Below are 18970 nucleotides of genomic sequence, written 5' to 3'. Positions count from 1 at the left end.
GGCACTGTTTTGCAAAGGTACATTACTGCACTCAGTGGCCCCTCCTTCCTGCCCAAAGTTTGAATTGTGGTTTTGGTGCCTTTGAATATATTTTAATTCTAGCCTCAATTGTTTTAATGATGTGTTTTTTGCTCTTTTTGGATGGTTTTAATAGTTTAAAATACAATATTACTATTTATGTTTTAATTTGTTAGCTGCCTTGGTGGCTCTCTTGAAGGTAGAAAGGCAGTATAAACGAATTAATTTGCTGCCTGAAAAAATCTTTTTAGTTTTCCTTTTTAAAAAACTTGAAGTCTTCTCCTGAGTGAGGGGATAGCTAACTCCTTTGAGTGCTTGTCAGAAAAGCATTATATTGCTGATCTTCTCACTTTAATATGCAACTTATCCCTGAAATCAGGTTCCATCCCTGAAGACTGGAAGATGGCCAATGTCACACCAATCTTTAAGAAAGGATCTAGGGGGGACCCGGGAAATTACAGGCCAGTCAGTTTAACATCTGTTCCTGGTAAATTAGTAGAATCTATCATTAAAGATAAAATTATAAAACATGTAGAAAAGCAAGACCTGCTGAGAAAGAGTCAGCATGGCTTTTGCAGAGGCAAATCCTGCCTTACAAACTTACTAGAGTTCTTTGAGGGTGTAAACAGGCATGTGGACAGGGGTGAACCGGTGGACATTGTCTACTTGGATTTCCAAAAGGCTTTTGACAAAGTTCCTCACCAGAGACTGTTGAGAAAACTCAGCAATGAAGGAATAAGAGGGGAAGTCCTCCTATGGATTAGAAACTGGTTGAGAAACAGGAAGCAAAGAGTGGGTGTAAATGGAAAGTTCTCACAATGGAGAGATGTCGGGAGTGGTGTCCCCCAAGGATCCATTTTGGGACCAGTGCTCTTTAACCTATTCATAAATGACCTGGAAGTAGGGGTGGGTAGCGTGGTGGCCAAGTTTGCAGATGATACCAAATTATGTAGGGTGGTGAGAACCACAAAGGATTGCGAAGAGCTCCAAGCGGACCTTGATAAATTAGATGAGTGGGCTCAGAAATGGCAAATGCAGTTCAATGTAGCAAAATGTAAAGTGATGCACATAGGGGCAAAAAATCCAAACTTCACATACACGCTACAGGGGTCAGTGCTATCAGTCACAGACCAGGAAAGGGATTTAGGCGTCTTAGTTGATAGTTCCATGGGAATGTCAACTCAATGCATGGCAGCTGTGAAAAAGGCAAACTCTATGCTGGGGATCATTAGAAAAGGAATTGATAATAAAACTGCAAAGATTGTAATGCCCTTATATAAAGCAGTGGTGCAACCGCACTTGGAGTACTGTGTCCAGTTCTGGTCGCCGCATCTCAAAAAGGATATTGAGGAGATAGAAAAAGTGCAGAGAAGGGCAACAAGGATGATTGAGGGACTGGAGCACCTTCCCTATGAGGAGAGGCTGCAGCGTTTGGGACTCTTTAGTTTGGAGAGGAGGAGGCTGAGGGGGGATATGATTGAAGTCTATAAAATTATGCATGGGGTAGAAAATGTTGACAGAGAGAAATTTTTCTCTCTTTCTCACAATACTAGAACCAGGGGACATTCATTGAAAATGCTGGGGGGAAGAATTAGGACTAATAAAAGGAAACACTTCTTCACGCAACATGTGATTGGTGTTTGGAATATGCTGCCACAGGAGGTGGTGATGGCCACTAACCTGGATAGCTTTAAAAGGGGCTTGGACAGATTTATGGAGGAGAAGTTGATTTATGGCTACCAATCTTGATCCTCTTTGATCTGAGATTGCAAATGCCTTAACAGACCAGGTGATTGGGAGCAACAGCCGCAGAAGGCCATTGCGTTCACATCCTACATGTGAGCTCCCAAAGGCACCTGGTGGGCCACTGCGAGTAGCAGAGAGCTGGACTAGATGGACTTTGGTCTGATCCAGCTGGCTTGTTCTTATGTTCTTATGTTCTTATATCTGAACCGCTCCATACCTTGGTTAGTGCTGCTGTCCTGTGTTTTTTTAGGGTTTCATTTGTCTTTTATGAGTAGAGTTCAGTTTAAGTCCTCACTTGGTAGAAAGGTGAGATAGGAACTCTGAAAAATAAATGAACTGTACAGTGTTCAGCATGTACACTTACTGTTTATCTGCATAGCGACACTAATATGTGAGGTTATTTTCTGTTAAAAGTCAAAGAACTTTAAACAGTACTTACCAATAGATGTATTATGCTTTCTGTTTGCATTTCTGGCTGCTTTAGTTCATTGTTGTGATATCTTCATTGCTTGATTTTAGTGACTGATAATGTTTTAATGACTATTATACTAAGGTGACCAGATGGTCACCTTTGTGAACCGGGACAGGGGGGGGGGTAAGCAGCCGCGCGTGCGCGCGCAGCCACAGGAGCACACTGCCTTCTGGGGCTTGCCGTTGAAACAACAAGCCCCAGAAAGCCGTGCTCCTGTGGCTGCGCGTGCACGCGCGAATGGCAAAGCCCCCCCAATGGACAGAGGCGCCTTCAGCTCCCGGGCCGCTCCCCCCCCCATGGACAATTTGTCCCTCGTCCTGCAGGTTATTTCAATTGTCCCGATTTTGGGGAGGCTGCCGCACTGCCTTGCGCCCCAGAAGGCAGTGTGGCAGCCTCCCAAAAATCGGGACAATTGAAATAACCCACGGGACGCGGGACAAATTGTTTGAAGGCGGGACTGTCCTGCCAAAAGCGGGACGTCTGATCAGCCTGTATTATACTAGAAGCTGTGGATATTATTTTGCAAGTAAAGGTTTGTTGAGATACATAGTACCAGTTTGTACAGCAGTGAGGGAAGGTTGTTATCTTCATTCATGTGAGGTAGATCTGCCAATTGCCTGCATTGAATTGGCATCCTTCAGTCAGCTGGGCCCTCCCGCACACTCTTGCTTATTGGCTTGTGGTAGAAATTGTGGTGGGCATGGAAATGATGTTGCACAATGTAAACCCCTGGTTGGGATGTCAGCACATCAATGGACCATTCATTTGGACTCCCCTCCAAACTACAGTTTTGTATGTCATTTCCACACTTTGTCCCATCTCCTGAGCTCCTGGGGATGTTGGGAACCCCTATTATGAGCTTCTAGAGGTCTCTGGCTGGGAATGGGATGCTATACTTCCTAGACAGGATTTTGGTCTAGCTTAGCAGGAATTTTCATGCAATACATAAAGTGATACTTCAATGCTTTCAGGGGGAATTTCCTAAACTGGTATCCCTTCTTGCATACAAACTTATCCTGAATTTTCTAATGCATTAAAGATGTTTTGAGGGACATTTTATTATACATGTTTCTTCCTGCCCTTGTATTTCCACATATCCCTTTGTTTCCTATTTTTAAGGGATGCAGCACTAATGAATGGTCCATTGATTCCATAAATGCTGTGCTATTCATTGTTCCAGTATGAGCTGTTTAGTTTGTTCTGCCACTTTGGCCTTAACCATATGATATCGAAGTGAGCTAGAGTTGAAACACCAAGCATTCCTCTGCCTCTCATGTTGGCCTTTATAACAGCGTAACATAACTGATATAATTTTTTGACATAGTCATCTACAGATTTAATTTTACTTTTTTAAAAACTAACGAAATCTAGTGTATTTTAGAATCTGTGTATTTTTAGAATACATAGCTATGTAAATAATAAATGTAATCACAATCACAATAACCTTTATTGGCATTAGGTATTAGACAGTGGTTGTACACTATTATTAAATTGTTAAACTTAAAACCATGTATTACATCTATGGATTTTGGTTTCCAACTTGACAGTTCATTTATAAAGATATAAAATAGATTTAAAGAGTTTAGCCATTCAGTTCTAAGACAGATTTGTAAAACAGATACCATATGACTATATTTAAGATCTAACGCCAGGAAATATCTGGCACTTCCCGATTTAGTGCTATTTGCTAAAAGGATATATCCACTCTTCAGGCTCTGGAGAATTACCAGTTAAAACAACAGGAGAATTAGATTTTCATAATATTGAAATAAATAAATAAATAACATTGAGCCTTTGCAGATACATGTTATAATAAACCCGAAGTGCCATGGCTGAGGAATATTACTCATTTAAACGTAGTTTATATTTGCAAAATAACTGATTTCATTCAACTTTGCGTTTAATAAATGTAATCTATCATAGCTGGAGAGCCAGCATGATGTGGTGGTTAAAAGCAGGTGGACTCTAATCTGGAGAACTGGGTTTGATTCTCCACTCCTCCACACAGACAGTGGTCTCTCATCTGGTGAACAGGATTTGTTTCCCTGCTTCTTCATAGGGGGCTAGTCACAGTTCTCTCCAAACTCTCTTAGTCCCATCTGCCTCATAAAGTGTCTGTGGTGGGGAAGGAAAGGAAAAAGGAGTTTGGGAGCTGCCTTGAGACTCCTTACAGGAGAAAAAGGTGGGGGTATAAATCCAAACTCATTATTATTATGAAACGTCCAAGCATGTGTATTTGAACACTTGAAGCTGCCATCTGTCCATGTTGCTCAATGCTTATCTTTCTGACAGATAGTGACTCCACATGTTCACTGTACCAAAACAGTTGAAATGCTGGGAGATCAGTGACTAGATCCTTGCAGCTAGATTGTCAACCTTCACAGGGGCCTTGAGATGTCTTGGGATTACAAACGATCTCCAGACTACAGAGATCCATCTCCCTGGGAAAATAAATGACTGCTTTGGAGGGGGTACACTATGGCATGAGAGCTCTCCCTTCCCCAAATCTCCCCTTCTCCAGGACTTTACCCCCAAGTCTGAAGGACTTTCAAATTAGTTGACGTAATATTAATTTTGGTGGAATGCAAAACAACCAGATGTTATCTCATTCAATGGAGTAAAACAACACAGAAAATTAAAGCTTTAGGACAGATTGATGCATCTTTATATATTTTATTACATTTTGATCTGCCATCAACCATGGCTGTCAGAATATACAGTTTTGTGGGTTTAAATGCCACTGCTCTCAGAACAATTTACATGGGAAACTGATGAAGGACTTCAGTTCAGTTGGTCTACACAGGTTTAACGAATCTAATAAAAATACTGAGAAGTAAGTTCTTCCATGCAAACCAAAGGTGAAGATAATACAAATCAAAAATAGAACTGAGCCATCTGGTTGTAGCAGCCAATGTATGGTGACCCTATAGGGTCTTCCAGACCAGAGACAATTTTCCATTGCCTACCTCTCTACAGAAACCTCTTGGTGGTTTGACAGCCAAGAACTAGCCCTACTTAGCTTACAAGATCTGATGAAATTGGGCTAGACTGGGCCATCCAAGTGAGGGCTGTAGTATCTAGACTTGCAAAAAAGAAGTTCCTCAAAAGGACGTGAAGAGTTGGACCCAATATAATGACAATGTGCCTATTTCCAAATGTATCAAATTAGCCTTTGGAAAACAAATTAGTTCCATTAAGCCTGTTTTGAACTCTGATTTTAAAAAGAACCAGTCCATTATGTATGGTAAATGGGTTTTCCTTCTGTCTCTTGAAATGTCTAGTAACTATACAACTTTGTAATCCTCACCACTTTCTCCTCCCTGCCCCTAGTTTAAGGAAATCAAATGTTTCTATCTACTTGTACTTTTTCTTTTACAATTTGAAAGGTTTTATCCAATGGTGGGATTCAAATAATTTAACAACTGGTTGTTTTCAAGCACCATTTTAACAACCGGTTCTGCCCAAGTGGTGCAAACCTGCTGAATCCCACCACTGGTTTTATCCCAAATCCAGTAAACAATGTAAGGCATTTTCATGTTGTTAATTTGCTTTTATGGAAAAGTAAACATAAGTATTTAAGCATGCACTGTGTGGTGGTGGTGGGGGGGGGGGGGGGGGGGTCTGAATCCTAACATGTTTTTGTGAAACTTCTGCAATAATGTAAACAGATCTGGCTAGAAAAGCTGGTTTCTGCCAGTAAAATCCCAATGCAGATTTGCCAACCTGACTAGAAATCTATGCCTGATTAGGAATCAAATTCCATACACACCTTTTGGATTATGCTCTCCTCTTTATGATAGAAATTAAATGAAGTTTTTGGTAAATTTGATATCTCAGGTATTAAACAACTGATACCACCAGGGGAATTACAGACATCCTGAATTAGAATAGTCAACATGCTGTGGAGCTTGAGGTCATGACTCAGTAATATAGCATCTACTTTGCATGCTAAAGGTCCTGGGTTCAAACCTTGACATCTCCAGTTAAAAGGAACAGATAGTAAGCTAAGGGAAGAATCTTTGCCTGAGACCCTGAAGAGCTGTAGTCAGTATGACTAAACAAGACCCTGCAGACCCTGATAGATTAGAGTTCTGATCTGGTATGAGGCAACTTCATATGTTCATTGGTGAATCTGTTCTTCCTGCCTCCCCAGTGGGCTGACATAGGATCTGATTTTTAAAATCTGGTTTAATTTAATTTAATTTTGTATTGTTATCGGTTTTAAAAACTGTATATTGTATTATTGAACTATGTTGTATGCCGCCCTGAGTCCTTCGGGGAAGGGCGGCTAACACATTTAAAGAATAAACAAAAATAAAATAAATAAAACTTCCAGATTGAAATGATCCCAAAAGCAACCAGTGATTTGTTTCTTTCAGGAAAAGTCAGATGCCTAGAGTATTGATTACACATGTAACAAGAACCAGTTAAAGTCATGTTGTCATCAGGTGACTGGCTGACCTTTGTGGCTTGCATAAATTTTAATGTTATTCATTTAATTAAATATTTATGCATTGCTTTTCTAACAGAAACTCAAAGCTATTAGCAATTTCACCTACCAAAAGAAGGCTTCAAGTTAAAAAGAGGAGGTAGCTTTTTTTTAAAAAAAAAAGACAGCAATTAAATAAATATACAAGTGTTTGAAAAACGGTTTTAAAAAGCCAAATGACTGTTCTAGGGGAGATAATTCCTAGTGGTATCAAAGAACAGTCTGACTGAAGGCAATAGGAGAAAGAGGGCAAAGATAAGCAGAGGTTACCTCACAAAACCCCAGATCCATTCCTGGAGAAAAAACATGTCTGCCTTCAGGATTAACCTCTGTGAATGAAACTCAATTCTCGTCCATATATTTCAAACACCAATCCCTGTCTCAGAATCTGAACATCTGTGAAGGACTCAAACTCCAAAACACATCTTACCATCATGTTTTTGAAATTGTAAATAAACTTTTAGATATGTGATGTGTTGTCAAGTTGCTTCTGATTTATGGCAACTGTGTGAATTAATGATTTCCCAAACATCCTATCATTAATAACCATATTCATGACTTGCAAACTGAAGAAAATCTTCCTTCAGATATGTGGAAAGATCTCTTTTAAATCACATTTAGGCATATGGGTAGGTGAAAAGACATCTGTGTTAACAATACCCTCATTTATATAATGCTTTTTAGTGTTTCACATAAGTTTTCTCTGTAATTCCTATAACCGCCCTGTGGGTAAGTCCTTTTTAATAAATATTTGACATGGAGATAGTTGATGCTCAGAGATGGTGGCTTCCCAAGTTCCATCTTGGAAAATCATGACTCAGGAAAAATTTGAAGCAGGGACATCCCTGCTCATAATTCACACTCTTAGCTATTGTGTTAGAGCAGATGTGTATTAACTGCATAACTACTGGTAATGGTGAAAACTGCCATCAAGTCACAGCAGACATATGGCAGCCCCATCGCCTTTTCAACACTCAAGTCAACCAGAGGTGGTTTACCATCCCCTGCCTCTGTGTCACAATTCTGGTCTTTCTTGATCTCCTATCCAAATGCTAGTCAGGGTTGACCCTGCTTAGCTTCCAAGATCTGAGTGGTGGGCAGTGGTGGGACTCAGCAGGTTCGCACCACTTCGGCAGAACCGGTTGTTAAAATGGTGCTTGTCAACAACCAGTTGTTAAATATACTTGTGTATAAGTCAACCCGTGTATAAGTCGAGACACCTAATTCAACCACTAAAAACTGTGAAAACTTATTGACTCATGTATAAGTCTAGGGTGGTAACTCCAAAGCAGGCGGGGGCAGGGAAGAGCCAGGGCGCCCGCTCCCCACCGGATCACTCCCCCCCCCGCCGCCTCCTGGATCCCCACAGCAGCCTTGGCAAGCAAGGAAACGCCAGACAGAGCATTCACCTCTATCTTTCTTAAAAGAGCAATGCTTAAGCAATCTTTGGAGCATTGCCCTTTTAAGAAAATCATAGAGACAGGCTGCCAAAGCGGCAGCTTCTCTGAAGCTGAGCCTCAGAGCCTGCGGGGAAAGGAAAAGATGAGTGAATGAGTGAGGGGGATGACGGGCAGTGGCAGCAGCGGTGGGTGGCTCGTATATAAGTCAAGGAAAGCTTTTTTGGCACAAAAATGTGCTGAAAAAGTCGACTTATATGCGAGTATATACGGTATTTTAATCCCACCACCAGAACCGGTTGCTAAATTATTTGAATCCCACCACTGGGTCAGGGTTCATAACTATTTAGAATTTAGAATTTGTATGCTTTTATTTCTGCTGAGCTTCAATTTATTTATCTATTTTTATTCTGCTTTCCATACACATATTTAGATGTTAACTATTTTAGTTCCTGTTTATGGTTGCTATAAGAGATTTCAGTGACATTCAGCTCAAGAAAAGTTTCAGTTCCTGAGCTTAATACCATTAACTGGCCAGTTTAGCCATGTCCTCATATGGTACCATGAGGACATATTGTTGGAAAACATGAGGAAATGTTTTGAAAGGGAGCATGGCTGTGAAATAGCAGCACACTGTTCTGGTGGGTTTTCCGACCAGAGGGAAGTCAGTGTGTAACAGACTTCCCTCTGTGATACACCTCTGAAGATGCCAGCCACAGATGCAGGCAAAACGTTAGGAACAAGATCCACCAGACCACAGCCACACAGCCCAGAAAACCCACTAGAACCGTGGTGGTGAACCTTTGGCACTCCAGATGTTATGGACTACAATTCCCATCAGCCCCTGCCAGCATGGCCAATTGGCCATGCTGGCAGGGGCTGATGGGAATTGTAGTCCATAACATCTGGAGTGCCAAAGGTTCGCCATCACTGCACTAGAACCAATGTGAATATACAGTTTACCACCTCTGCACTGTTCAAAGTGCCAAAGATGATGGCATCAAGAGACTTACCTTGGTGGCTGGCCACCACAGCACCCAAACCTGGAAGCTGGCCGCTGTGGCGATGGGCTGCCCTCAGAAATGCCCACGCTGACATGGAAAGGTGATGGTGGTTCTGGGTGCATTCCTGAAGGCAGAGCCAATCAGTTGGCTCCTAGTGCACTTTCAAGTCAGAAAAGCCTTCTCCCATCACAGACTTACCCTACCAAAAATGCAGCATAAGTGGCTTAGGAGGTTAAGTGGCGTAGGAGGTTAAGAGCTTGTGTATCTAATCTGGAGGAACCGGGTTTGATTCCCAGCTCTGCCGCCTGAGCTGTGGAGGCTTATCTGGGGAATTCAGATTAGCCTGTACACTCCCACACACACCAGCTGGGTGACCTTGGGCTAGTCACAGCTTCTCGGAGCTCTCTCAGCCCCACCTACCTCACAGGGTGTTTGTTGTGAGGGGAAAAGGGCAAGGAGATTGTAAGCCCCTTTGAGTCTCCTGCAGGAGAGAAAGGTGGGATATAAATCCAAACTCTTCTTCTTCTTCTATATGCTGTGAGCTTTCCCAGGGGGAGTAAAGGTTTTCCCTTTCTCTCACAGTGCCTGCATCACTAATTGCCTCCTTGCAGATACTGCAGCAGTGCCATCTCTAGCTGCTGCTCTACACACACACCCCTTTGGATTGGGCGGTCCAGTTTTCCCCATGTTCATTGTAAATGGCTCCCCTCCCACGTTTTCAACTGCATCCACTGAGATTGTGTTACCAATATTATTTAATATCTGCGTGGGCTGTTGTTTGAGATTTGAAAGGAATGTTCTGAGTATCCCCCATTTAACACCTGTGGCCAATCTGCCACTTTAAACCTTAGAATTCAAACTTGGATCTAATCTTTGGACTGGAGTCTAATGACCAGAAAAAGGTCACATACCCAATTAGGCTGCCTTTACAGACACTGTGTACAAGAAATATTCAGCCATTCAGCTTCATGCTTCAATCTCATTTCTCCCATCATAGGCGTGACTTTTGCTCCAATCCAGAGAGACCTTTCACTTTGAAATTTGGCAGCACTACGGGAAACAGAATCCACAGCATCACCCAGAGAACATCGATGATAGAGGGGAAGAATAAGGTATTGTCATTCGGTTGGGGAAGTATATGGGCTGCTGCTAATGCTGGGATAAAACTGGTAACCATTTGTCAGACCGTGATGCTGAAAGGTACTTCCAAAATTTAATCTACTCTGTCCGCACAACCTAAAAACATAAGAAAAGCTTTGCCAAATCAGACTAATGGTCTAATCCAGCATCCTGTCACACAGCGGCCAATAGATTACAGGGTCAATAGCAGGGCAAAGCAGGCCTTTCCTTGTTGTTGTCTCCTGGCAACAGTATTTAGAGTTTTGCTGCCTCTGAATGTGGAGGTTCCCTTTAGGCACCTTGACATTAGTCAATGATAGACCTATCCTCCATGAATCTGTCTTTTAAAGCCGTCTGTGGCCATCACGACATCATCTGGCAGCAAAGTCTGCATTTTACACACTCATTGAGTAAAGAAGTAGCACAAACAGCCCTATCAGTTAGATCAGAGATTTCCAGCTCTGGCGCTACAATTTCCATCAGCCCCTGCTGGTATGGCCAGGGGAAGCTCCACATTCAGAGGCAGTAAAACTCTAAATGCTGTTGCCAGGAGACAACAGCAAGGAAAGGTCTCAGGAAAGGAAAGGCCAATTGGCTATGCCAGGAGAGGCTGATGGGAATTGTAGTCCATGAGCATCTGAAGTTCCAGAGTTGGACATCTCTGATCTAACTGATAGGGCTGTTTGTGCTACTTCTTTACTCAGTGAGTGAGTAAAATGCAGACACAGATGATGTAGTGATGGCCACAGACGTAGATTTAAAAGACACCCCTGAGTTAGATTATACAAAGTGAGTAATAGGAATAGATTATACTGAGAAATGCACAAAGGCATGCAATGAATTTCAAATGTTGAGTAAAGATATGAATTTCTGCCTGAACTGATGTGGCTGAAGCAAGTAGAAGATTAGAGATTAAAGAACCACAACATAGGTTTAAGATTTTATTATACTGAAACTTTTCCTAGAATATTGGGTATTCACACAGGATCCTGTGTAGTCCATGTAGATAATTGCGAGCAGATTGGCTCTGTATGACACTGCATCTTCAGTGTCTCACTGAAGTTCTTCTGCCTTAATCAGTATTAAAGGAGCTGTTAGCAATAGAAACTACGTTGGACTCTTAAATTTTCATTTTGATACTATCTGAGAATGGGCAGGACAAAATGTGAAGCATCAGACTCAGTAAAGTACTAAGTGATATGGACTCCTACAAATTCTGACATTTTTACCCAGCTAAGTTGAATGCCAAAAACACCATTTCATGCCATTGTGTAATTTCCTTGTTTTTCTGCAAATGTTTTCCACATATCTGTCTCTTAAGTGAGTGTGCTCAGAGATGCAGTGCTAGTTTATTGGACTCCATCCTGCGTCTGGTTGTTGTAGTCCTCAGTTTGGAAAAAAGGATATTGAAAAATTTGGATAGGGTTCAATCATGAACCACAGGGATGTCTGAAGTCTTGATAAAATTATCTCACAAAAAAAGTAAGGTTGGGGATTTGATTTGAACACAGCCTGAAATTTCCTCCAGGGTAAGGAAATAATCCCGAAGAACACTTCACAATTTCATAAAGAGTTCCAGTTGAATGTGAGTAATCCAAAAAGAAGTACAGTTTACTTAACATTCCTCTTTTGACTCTTCCTGGGGGTTATGATGCTGACTTCAATATTCAGAGCAAAATGTTGAATGCTCAGGCTATTTCTGCCTTGAATGAATCTGGTGTTTTTTAGAAGAAAGGACGTGGCTGATTTAAGGAGGCAAAGATACAAAATCCTGTTTTCTAAGGCCCGTTTCTACCCAGCGGCAGGAAACTGCTCTCCACCAGCATAATTCGTGCTGGTGGACACACAAGACCGTTCGCACGGTTTTGTGTGGGCAGCACAAAGGCTGCTGTGACCTGCAGAGGCGAATCTGCACGAAGCTGCCTGTGGGTTGTCCCGTTCACCTACCTCTCCTCCCTGCACAGCTCTGGACAACTGGAGGGACATGCCCACGCTGCCCTCCGACTTCCAGGGGTCGGAGGGCAGCAGCACCAGCTGTGTGAACAGGGCCCCAGGGACGGTGTTTTTACCGTCCCTTGGGCGCTGTGTTTTGGCTGTGCAGAAACAGCCTGAGAGTAAAAACCATATTTTTTTAAAGGTACTTTTGCTGGCAAAATTAGTGACAATTATTTCCAGCCATTTAAGGAGGAACTGAGATATATATTGTAGTAAATGGATGTTGTGATATAGTCTTTTTTCAGAATATTTATGTTCTACATTATCTAAACAAAAGGATGTTGGCTTACAGCAGCATCAAGTCATATCATAACTAAAAGTAACAAGAGGCACCAAAAATAACCGACAGATAGAATCAGCATGGCAATACATCATTTGTACGAGTCCATAGAAAACATTCACAGCCCTTTTTAATGGGACATTCCACATTTGTAATTAGCTGTTCTAGTGGCAGAAATGTGTAACCTCTGCCTTTCGAATCAGTCCTCTGCCTGTCTGCTGGGTTTCCTGCTTCCTCTGGCAGACAGTCTGTCCTGCCCTCTACTGTGAATTAATTGGTTGTTTTTAGGACTAGTCTTGGATGTAAATAGATTGTCCTTTGTATGACAACACTTGGGGAGAAAGGATGGAACATGTTTATCTCTCCTTTGATGAGAAGGCACTTTGAGTCTGACATAGTCTTGACATAGGAATAGGAGATGGAGAAGCGTGTTTGTATGTGACCTGAGAAGATAGACAGAGCATTTCATTGGAGTATATTTTTGGAGAAAAGTAAATATGGTTTAGTTAAAGGAAAACTGGAATGTGATGAAGGGCTCTGGAGTTTGCGGATGAACTGTTGAGATGAAGAAAACCTGCACGAAAATTCAGCTCTGTACGAGGGGGAAAGCCAAGTCCCAATTAGCTATCTTTGCTTTGTCATCAACAATCCTGGCAAAGGAGCGAGAGGGGGGGAAAACCCAAATGTGATCCATACAGAAGTCCCTTGTTCTGCTTACAGCAGAAAAAGAGGACAGCCTACTAGCAACCTCCAATCAGCAGCAGACAGGGAGATAAACAACTATATTCCCACCAGTTGTAGCCACTTCTTCTCCTCAGAAATGATTGATTAAAAAATCAGCATCTTTCTGTGGGTCTAAAACCACAAGAAGGAGCTACTGAGAATGTTCACATCACCAGTGAACCACCACACTGATGTTCTCAGTGCTAACTACACACATTATTCTGTGAATTATAGTCAAATTCAGTTACTAGCAATGGTTAATCTTTTTCCTAGTCTTGCCTGACTTGGTTGCTGTCCAGAAATTCAGTTCATATGTATGTATAGTAAGGAGTTCTTTTGGAAAATACACAGCATTAGAGAAAGAGGGCATTTATCTGCTTTATTTCTTAGTTCAAAACAACCGCCTGGGTGCAGAGAACTCTGACTAAAACTGGACTTTTACTGGATTGAACTCTTTCCAGTGATATACTGGATCAAGTTTCTGAGGGGTAAGATGAAATCATTAGACTGTTGAGGTTCATCTTGAAGAGCAGTCATACCATGTTTCACTGAAAATAAGACAGAGTCTTATCTTAATTTTTGTACCAAAAGATGCATTGGGGCTTATTTTCGGGGTAGGGCTTATTTTAGGGGAAATATGGTACCTTCACAATTCATTAAGGTGGACTCTCAGCAGCCCCGTTGCTTCCCCGTCACGCGTGATGCAAGCTGCATCCTCATTGGCAGGGACCACCCTGCTGAATCACACCATCCTGATCTGTAACTACCAGTAGGGCTTATTTTTGGAGTAGGGCTTATATTTCAAGCATCCTCCAAAAATACTGAAAAATCATGACAGGGCTTATTTTCAGGGAAACACGGTAGCAGATAAAGCAAGTAGGGCAAGTAAATGACATATTAACAGGTTGAGGCAAAGGTACTGCATGTAGTACATGCTTTTGTTGCTCAGAAAGAGCCTGCTGACATTTGCATATAAGAACGCAGATATTGTTCTCCCTTCAACAAAGGACAGGAAGAAACAGGCCCCACTTTTTTAAAAAATCAGAACAGCTAATCCACAACCTTGTCAAATTTGTCACCTTGGTTGATTTAACATCACAGGTGCGCCCAGAACTCCAGGAGGAAGAAGGAGTCCTTTGGTCCCTGGGATGCTGACTATTGGGACAACTGGTCATAAGTTGCTCCTGAGTACTGATACTGTCCCCCAAAAGGAGTGAGCCAAAGCTGGGGTTATGAACTCCAGGTTGTGGAATTCCTAGAGATGGTTGGATCCTTGTGGGGGACAGAGTTAGGAAACAGCAGTGACTCAAGTGAGGTATAAGACCATACCACCCACCCTCCAAAGCAGCAATTTTCTCCAGGGTGCCTGATCTCTGTGGTCTGCAGACCAGTTGTAATTCAGGGAGCTCTCCAGGCCCCACCTACAGGCTGGCAACCCTAGCCACAACTATTCTGTGGAATAAGTTAAAGTTTTGCATTCAGACCTAGCATTCAGTAGGGGCCAAATTCATAATGTTTGCTTTATATTTTCCGCTGTTATTTCAAGTATTCTGGTTTTCTATATAGGTTGGAGAAAAATTGAGTAACACCCATGATCACAACCCCATTTTGAATTGGGTCTCCAGTGGCCACTATTTACACTTTTAAAGAAGCAGATCTGTTCATGGATCTCCTGAGGTCATAGCCAATTTGACCCTAATATGTTTAATAGGAAACATCTACAAAGGCAATAATTACTAGCTGTGTCTTTCATGCATGATTTGACTGATTCTATTGAAAAAATGTTGCTTTCATAATTCTGGAATTTCCCCTGTCATTTAAAATACATTGGCAGGGAAAAGGGTGTTTACCAGTCTGTGTATTACTAAAGCAGTTTTCCATTGATCAGAGGTGACACAGAGGTTACTTAGAAAGCAATCCTTGGCAGGTTTGCTCAGATATAAGTTCTGTTTTACTCAGTGGGGTTTTCGCCCAGTAATGTGTTCTTAGGTCTGCAGCCTTGTGAGGTAGATTAGGCTGAAAAGAGTGAGTAGGCCCAGGTCACCCACCAAACCTCTATGGCAGAGTGGAGACTTAAACTTGGGTCTCCCAGATATTAGTCGGATACTCTAACAACTACGCTATGCCAGAGTAAAGAATAAGGTTCTAACTGGACCATTTCCATACCCAATACTGACATCTTTGAGATTCTGTATAATGTGTCAAAGTTCATTATGGAGATGATGTGGAAAAGCTATTCGGCATATCTTCATTGTGACCTATGTTATACATAAGTGGGTATAGGTCAATTTAAGTAAAAGACAGATTTACACTCCATTGTAATTTCTCAATGAATAATTGTATGGATTGAGTCAGAGAGTTCTCTGTACACAGGAATTAAACTTGTTTACACTAGATGAGAATAATCAGGGAACCCACAAGGATTTGCGGAGGGGGCATCTTATTTTTCCCTCTCTCCCCTTTATTTATCTTTCCCTTCCTTGAAAGCTCTCATAGGCCCCTTCCGCACACGCAAAATAATGCGTTCTCAAACCACTTTCACAACTGTTTGCAAGTGGATTTTGCTATTCCGCACAGCTTCAAAGAGCACTGAAAGCAGTTTGAAAGTGCATTATTCTGCATGTGCGGAATGAGCCATAGTCTCCCTTCTTTCTTTCTTTTTTTTTTGCTTCCCTTTCCTTCCCACCCACTAGACAACATCTTACACCAGCATGCTGTAGTGGTTAAGAGCTATGGATTATAATCTGGAGAACCAAGTTTGATTCCCCATGAGCAGCAGACTCTTATCTGGTGAACTGGATTTGTTTCCCTGCTTCTGCACATGAAGTGTGCTGGGTGACCTTGGGCTAGTTACAGTTCCTTTCAAACGATCTCAGCCGCACCTACCTCACAAGGTGTCTGTTGTGGGGACAGCAAGGGAAGGAGTTTGTAAGCCGCTTTGATAGACTCCCTATGATTGAGAAAAGCAGGACTATGAATCCAAACTCTTTTTCTTTCCTTGTCCCTCATCTTCTGCCCACCTTTCTTCCCTTAAGAAGCAGCAGTGGTGTAGGAGGTCAAGAGCTCATGAATCTAATCTGGAGGAACCGGGTTTGATTCCCAGCTCTACCGCCTGAGCTGTGGAGGCTTATCTGGGGAATTCAGATTAGCCTGTACACTCCCACACACGGCAGCTGGGTGACCTTGGGCTAGTCACAGCTTTTTGGAGCTCTCTCAGCCCCACCTACCTCACAGGGTGTTTGTTGTGAGGGGGGAAGGGCAAGGAGATTGTCAGCCCCTTTGAGTCTCCTGCAGGATATAAATCCAAACTTCTTCTTCTTCTTCTTAACTGGAAGAATCTACCTGGGAAAACTACAGCCCACTGTGAAGCACTGGCCAGCAGGCCCAGTTGTATAGAGGGATCTGCAAGGATTTGCAGGGGGAATATTTTTATCCCCTATGTTTTTTATTCTCTATACTATTTCCCTCCTCCAGTCAACCCCTAAATCCTCACCTTTCCATGCTTCCTTTTTTCCTTCCCCATACCAACCAACCAACCTCTTATCTGCCCTTCATCTTCAGCTATATTTATTATTTTGTTCATACTGTGTAATCTTGCCATCTTCTGCCAATGACAGTCTTTCCATTCTCTGCAAATGACAGCTATAAATGCAGTCTCAGATAAAATATGGCATCCTTTTCATCTGAAACCAGTGTGCTGAAGCCAGATATGAAACAGTTGTTTCCAGGAAAAGCTGAGTATGCCCCCAGTCCCTCCCTCATTACACAAATGAACCTGTTGCAGATGGAGCTATCGTTTCCAGTGTTATTCTTTCCAATTCCTTTGACTGACTGATAGGGCAGCCTGTGAGATACAGCTCACTGTGCCTTGCCTCATTTATTGTAACCTGTTACAACCTTGTACATCAAAGGTACAAGATAAAACAATTTCTAGACCTGTGCAACCCATTAAACTATAATAACTCTGGTAATATAAACATCTCATAGGAAAATTACTTTCATGTTGTTTTACTGTTATTTCCATGGTTTTACATGGTGACAACTCCTGGTTGCTATACTGCCTTTCACCAAATGAATGAATGAAACAAACAAATCATATCATTGTATTGTCAAAGGCTTTCATGGCCGAATTCAACTGGTTGTGACTTCCCTCTGTGATACACCTCTGAAGATGCCAGCCACAGATGCAGGCAAAACATTAGGAACAAGATCTACCAGACCACGACCATGCAGCCCGGAAAACCCACCACAATCAAATCATATCATTGTTAGGATTCTGGGAGGTCACTGAAAAACAGTTAAGTGAAACTTATGAGAACTGAAACTATTTTTCTTTCTTCCACAGACTGCTAGCATTTTGATAGTGGATGAATCCAACGTATCTGGAATCTACACCTGCATTGCTTCCAATAAATTAGGAACTGATGAAAGAAGCATTCGTTATTTCGTAACAGGTGAAGTACAAGTTCATGCTATATCAGATTGTAAAAAACATTGGATAGATGGCAATCCCCACACTTCCCAGTTCCTCTTTGAAAAACAGCTATGGTGGGTGCAAATACCTGACTTTTTAGACAGCTAACGGATTAACTCGTAGAGTATATCAGAAATATGATGGTCCAAATGCTGCTGGTTCCTCTCACACATGAACTATCCTTTGTTGGTTGAGCTGCTGTAATGACACGGAATGTTTACAAACATTCCATCTGACCAATTGTGCAGTTGTAGCTGTCTTGTTTACCTAGCAAGATGCCAGCATGGCATAGTAATTAGAGTGTCAGACCAGGAACTGGGACAATCAGGTCTGAATCCCTTCCTGTGACCATCTCTCAGATTAACCAGCCTCGCAGGGGTGTTGCTGTGAGGATAAGGTGAAGGAGGGAACATATGAAGGAAAATGGAATAAGAACAAATATGGTTCAATTAACAGAAGTGAGCCTCTAAATTCACTTGTCCCACTACACACAATAACTGTTGAAATTTACTAAAAAAAATTGTCCAAGAAGCCAAAATCACGCTGAACTTTTCTCATGTGGATATCATGATAGGCTGAACTCAGTTTTTGTGACTGTATGAATCCTTTTAATGTTACAAAACAATCAAGTAACCTTTTTCCTTCTGTGCAAATAAGAAAGTAAATGTTCCAGCTCTTTGGTCCTTGCTGTAGGGAAAGCACTTTTAACTAATGCCAGTACAAAAACGCTGATGGCTATGAACAAAAGGCCAGGATGCTAAGGAGGATTTCCTTTCAGTGTATTCAAAATAGATACTTCAAAGCTAGACTGATTGCTTGAGGTTTGTTAGGTTTTCATCTGTTTTCAAAATTGTTCTCATTTGATGGCTAGTTTAACCAAAGGATTGCAATAGAACAGGAACATGAATAAGACAAAAAGAAGGTGGTTTATAGGGTTCTGTTTAGGGGTCTGTGGAGAGGTAAGAAATGTCCTGGGGTTTGTGGGAAATCATACACAAAGCTGCATTGTACTGAATCATTGAGTCCATATTGTCTACTTGGACTAGCAGTGTCTCTCCAGAGTCTCAAGAAGGTCTCCTCCTATCTGGTCCTCCTAACTTGAGATGCCAGGATTGAACCTGGGACCTCCTGCACGCAAAGCAGAGGTTCTTCCGCTGATCTACAGCCCCTCCCCTTGCCACTAACCACAGGGTGAAGGAAGTCATCCATCTCAGAAGATGTACTAGATGTCCTCCGATGGGAGACTTCCATTA

At 41.9% G+C, this 18970-nt stretch overlaps 1 protein-coding gene across 3 annotated transcripts in view; it reads left to right on the top strand.

The window, feature by feature from the left end:
* Positions 1 to 18970, top strand: part of FLT1 (fms related receptor tyrosine kinase 1) — a 122797-nt gene that overhangs the window by 44649 nt on the left and 59178 nt on the right. For all 3 annotated transcript variants that reach the window (XM_048494633.1, XM_048494632.1, XM_048494631.1), the window contains exons 11-12: positions 10124 to 10238; positions 17589 to 17697. In XM_048494633.1, coding sequence (XP_048350590.1) covers positions 10124 to 10238; positions 17589 to 17697 — 224 coding nt within the window. The remainder of the gene's footprint in view (positions 1 to 10123; positions 10239 to 17588; positions 17698 to 18970) is intronic.

Source organism: Sphaerodactylus townsendi, linkage group LG04 (assembly GCF_021028975.2).
Source record: "Sphaerodactylus townsendi isolate TG3544 linkage group LG04, MPM_Stown_v2.3, whole genome shotgun sequence".
Classification (NCBI taxonomy): Eukaryota; Metazoa; Chordata; class Lepidosauria; order Squamata; family Sphaerodactylidae; genus Sphaerodactylus; species Sphaerodactylus townsendi.
This window is presented reverse-complemented; position numbering and strand designations above follow the sequence as displayed.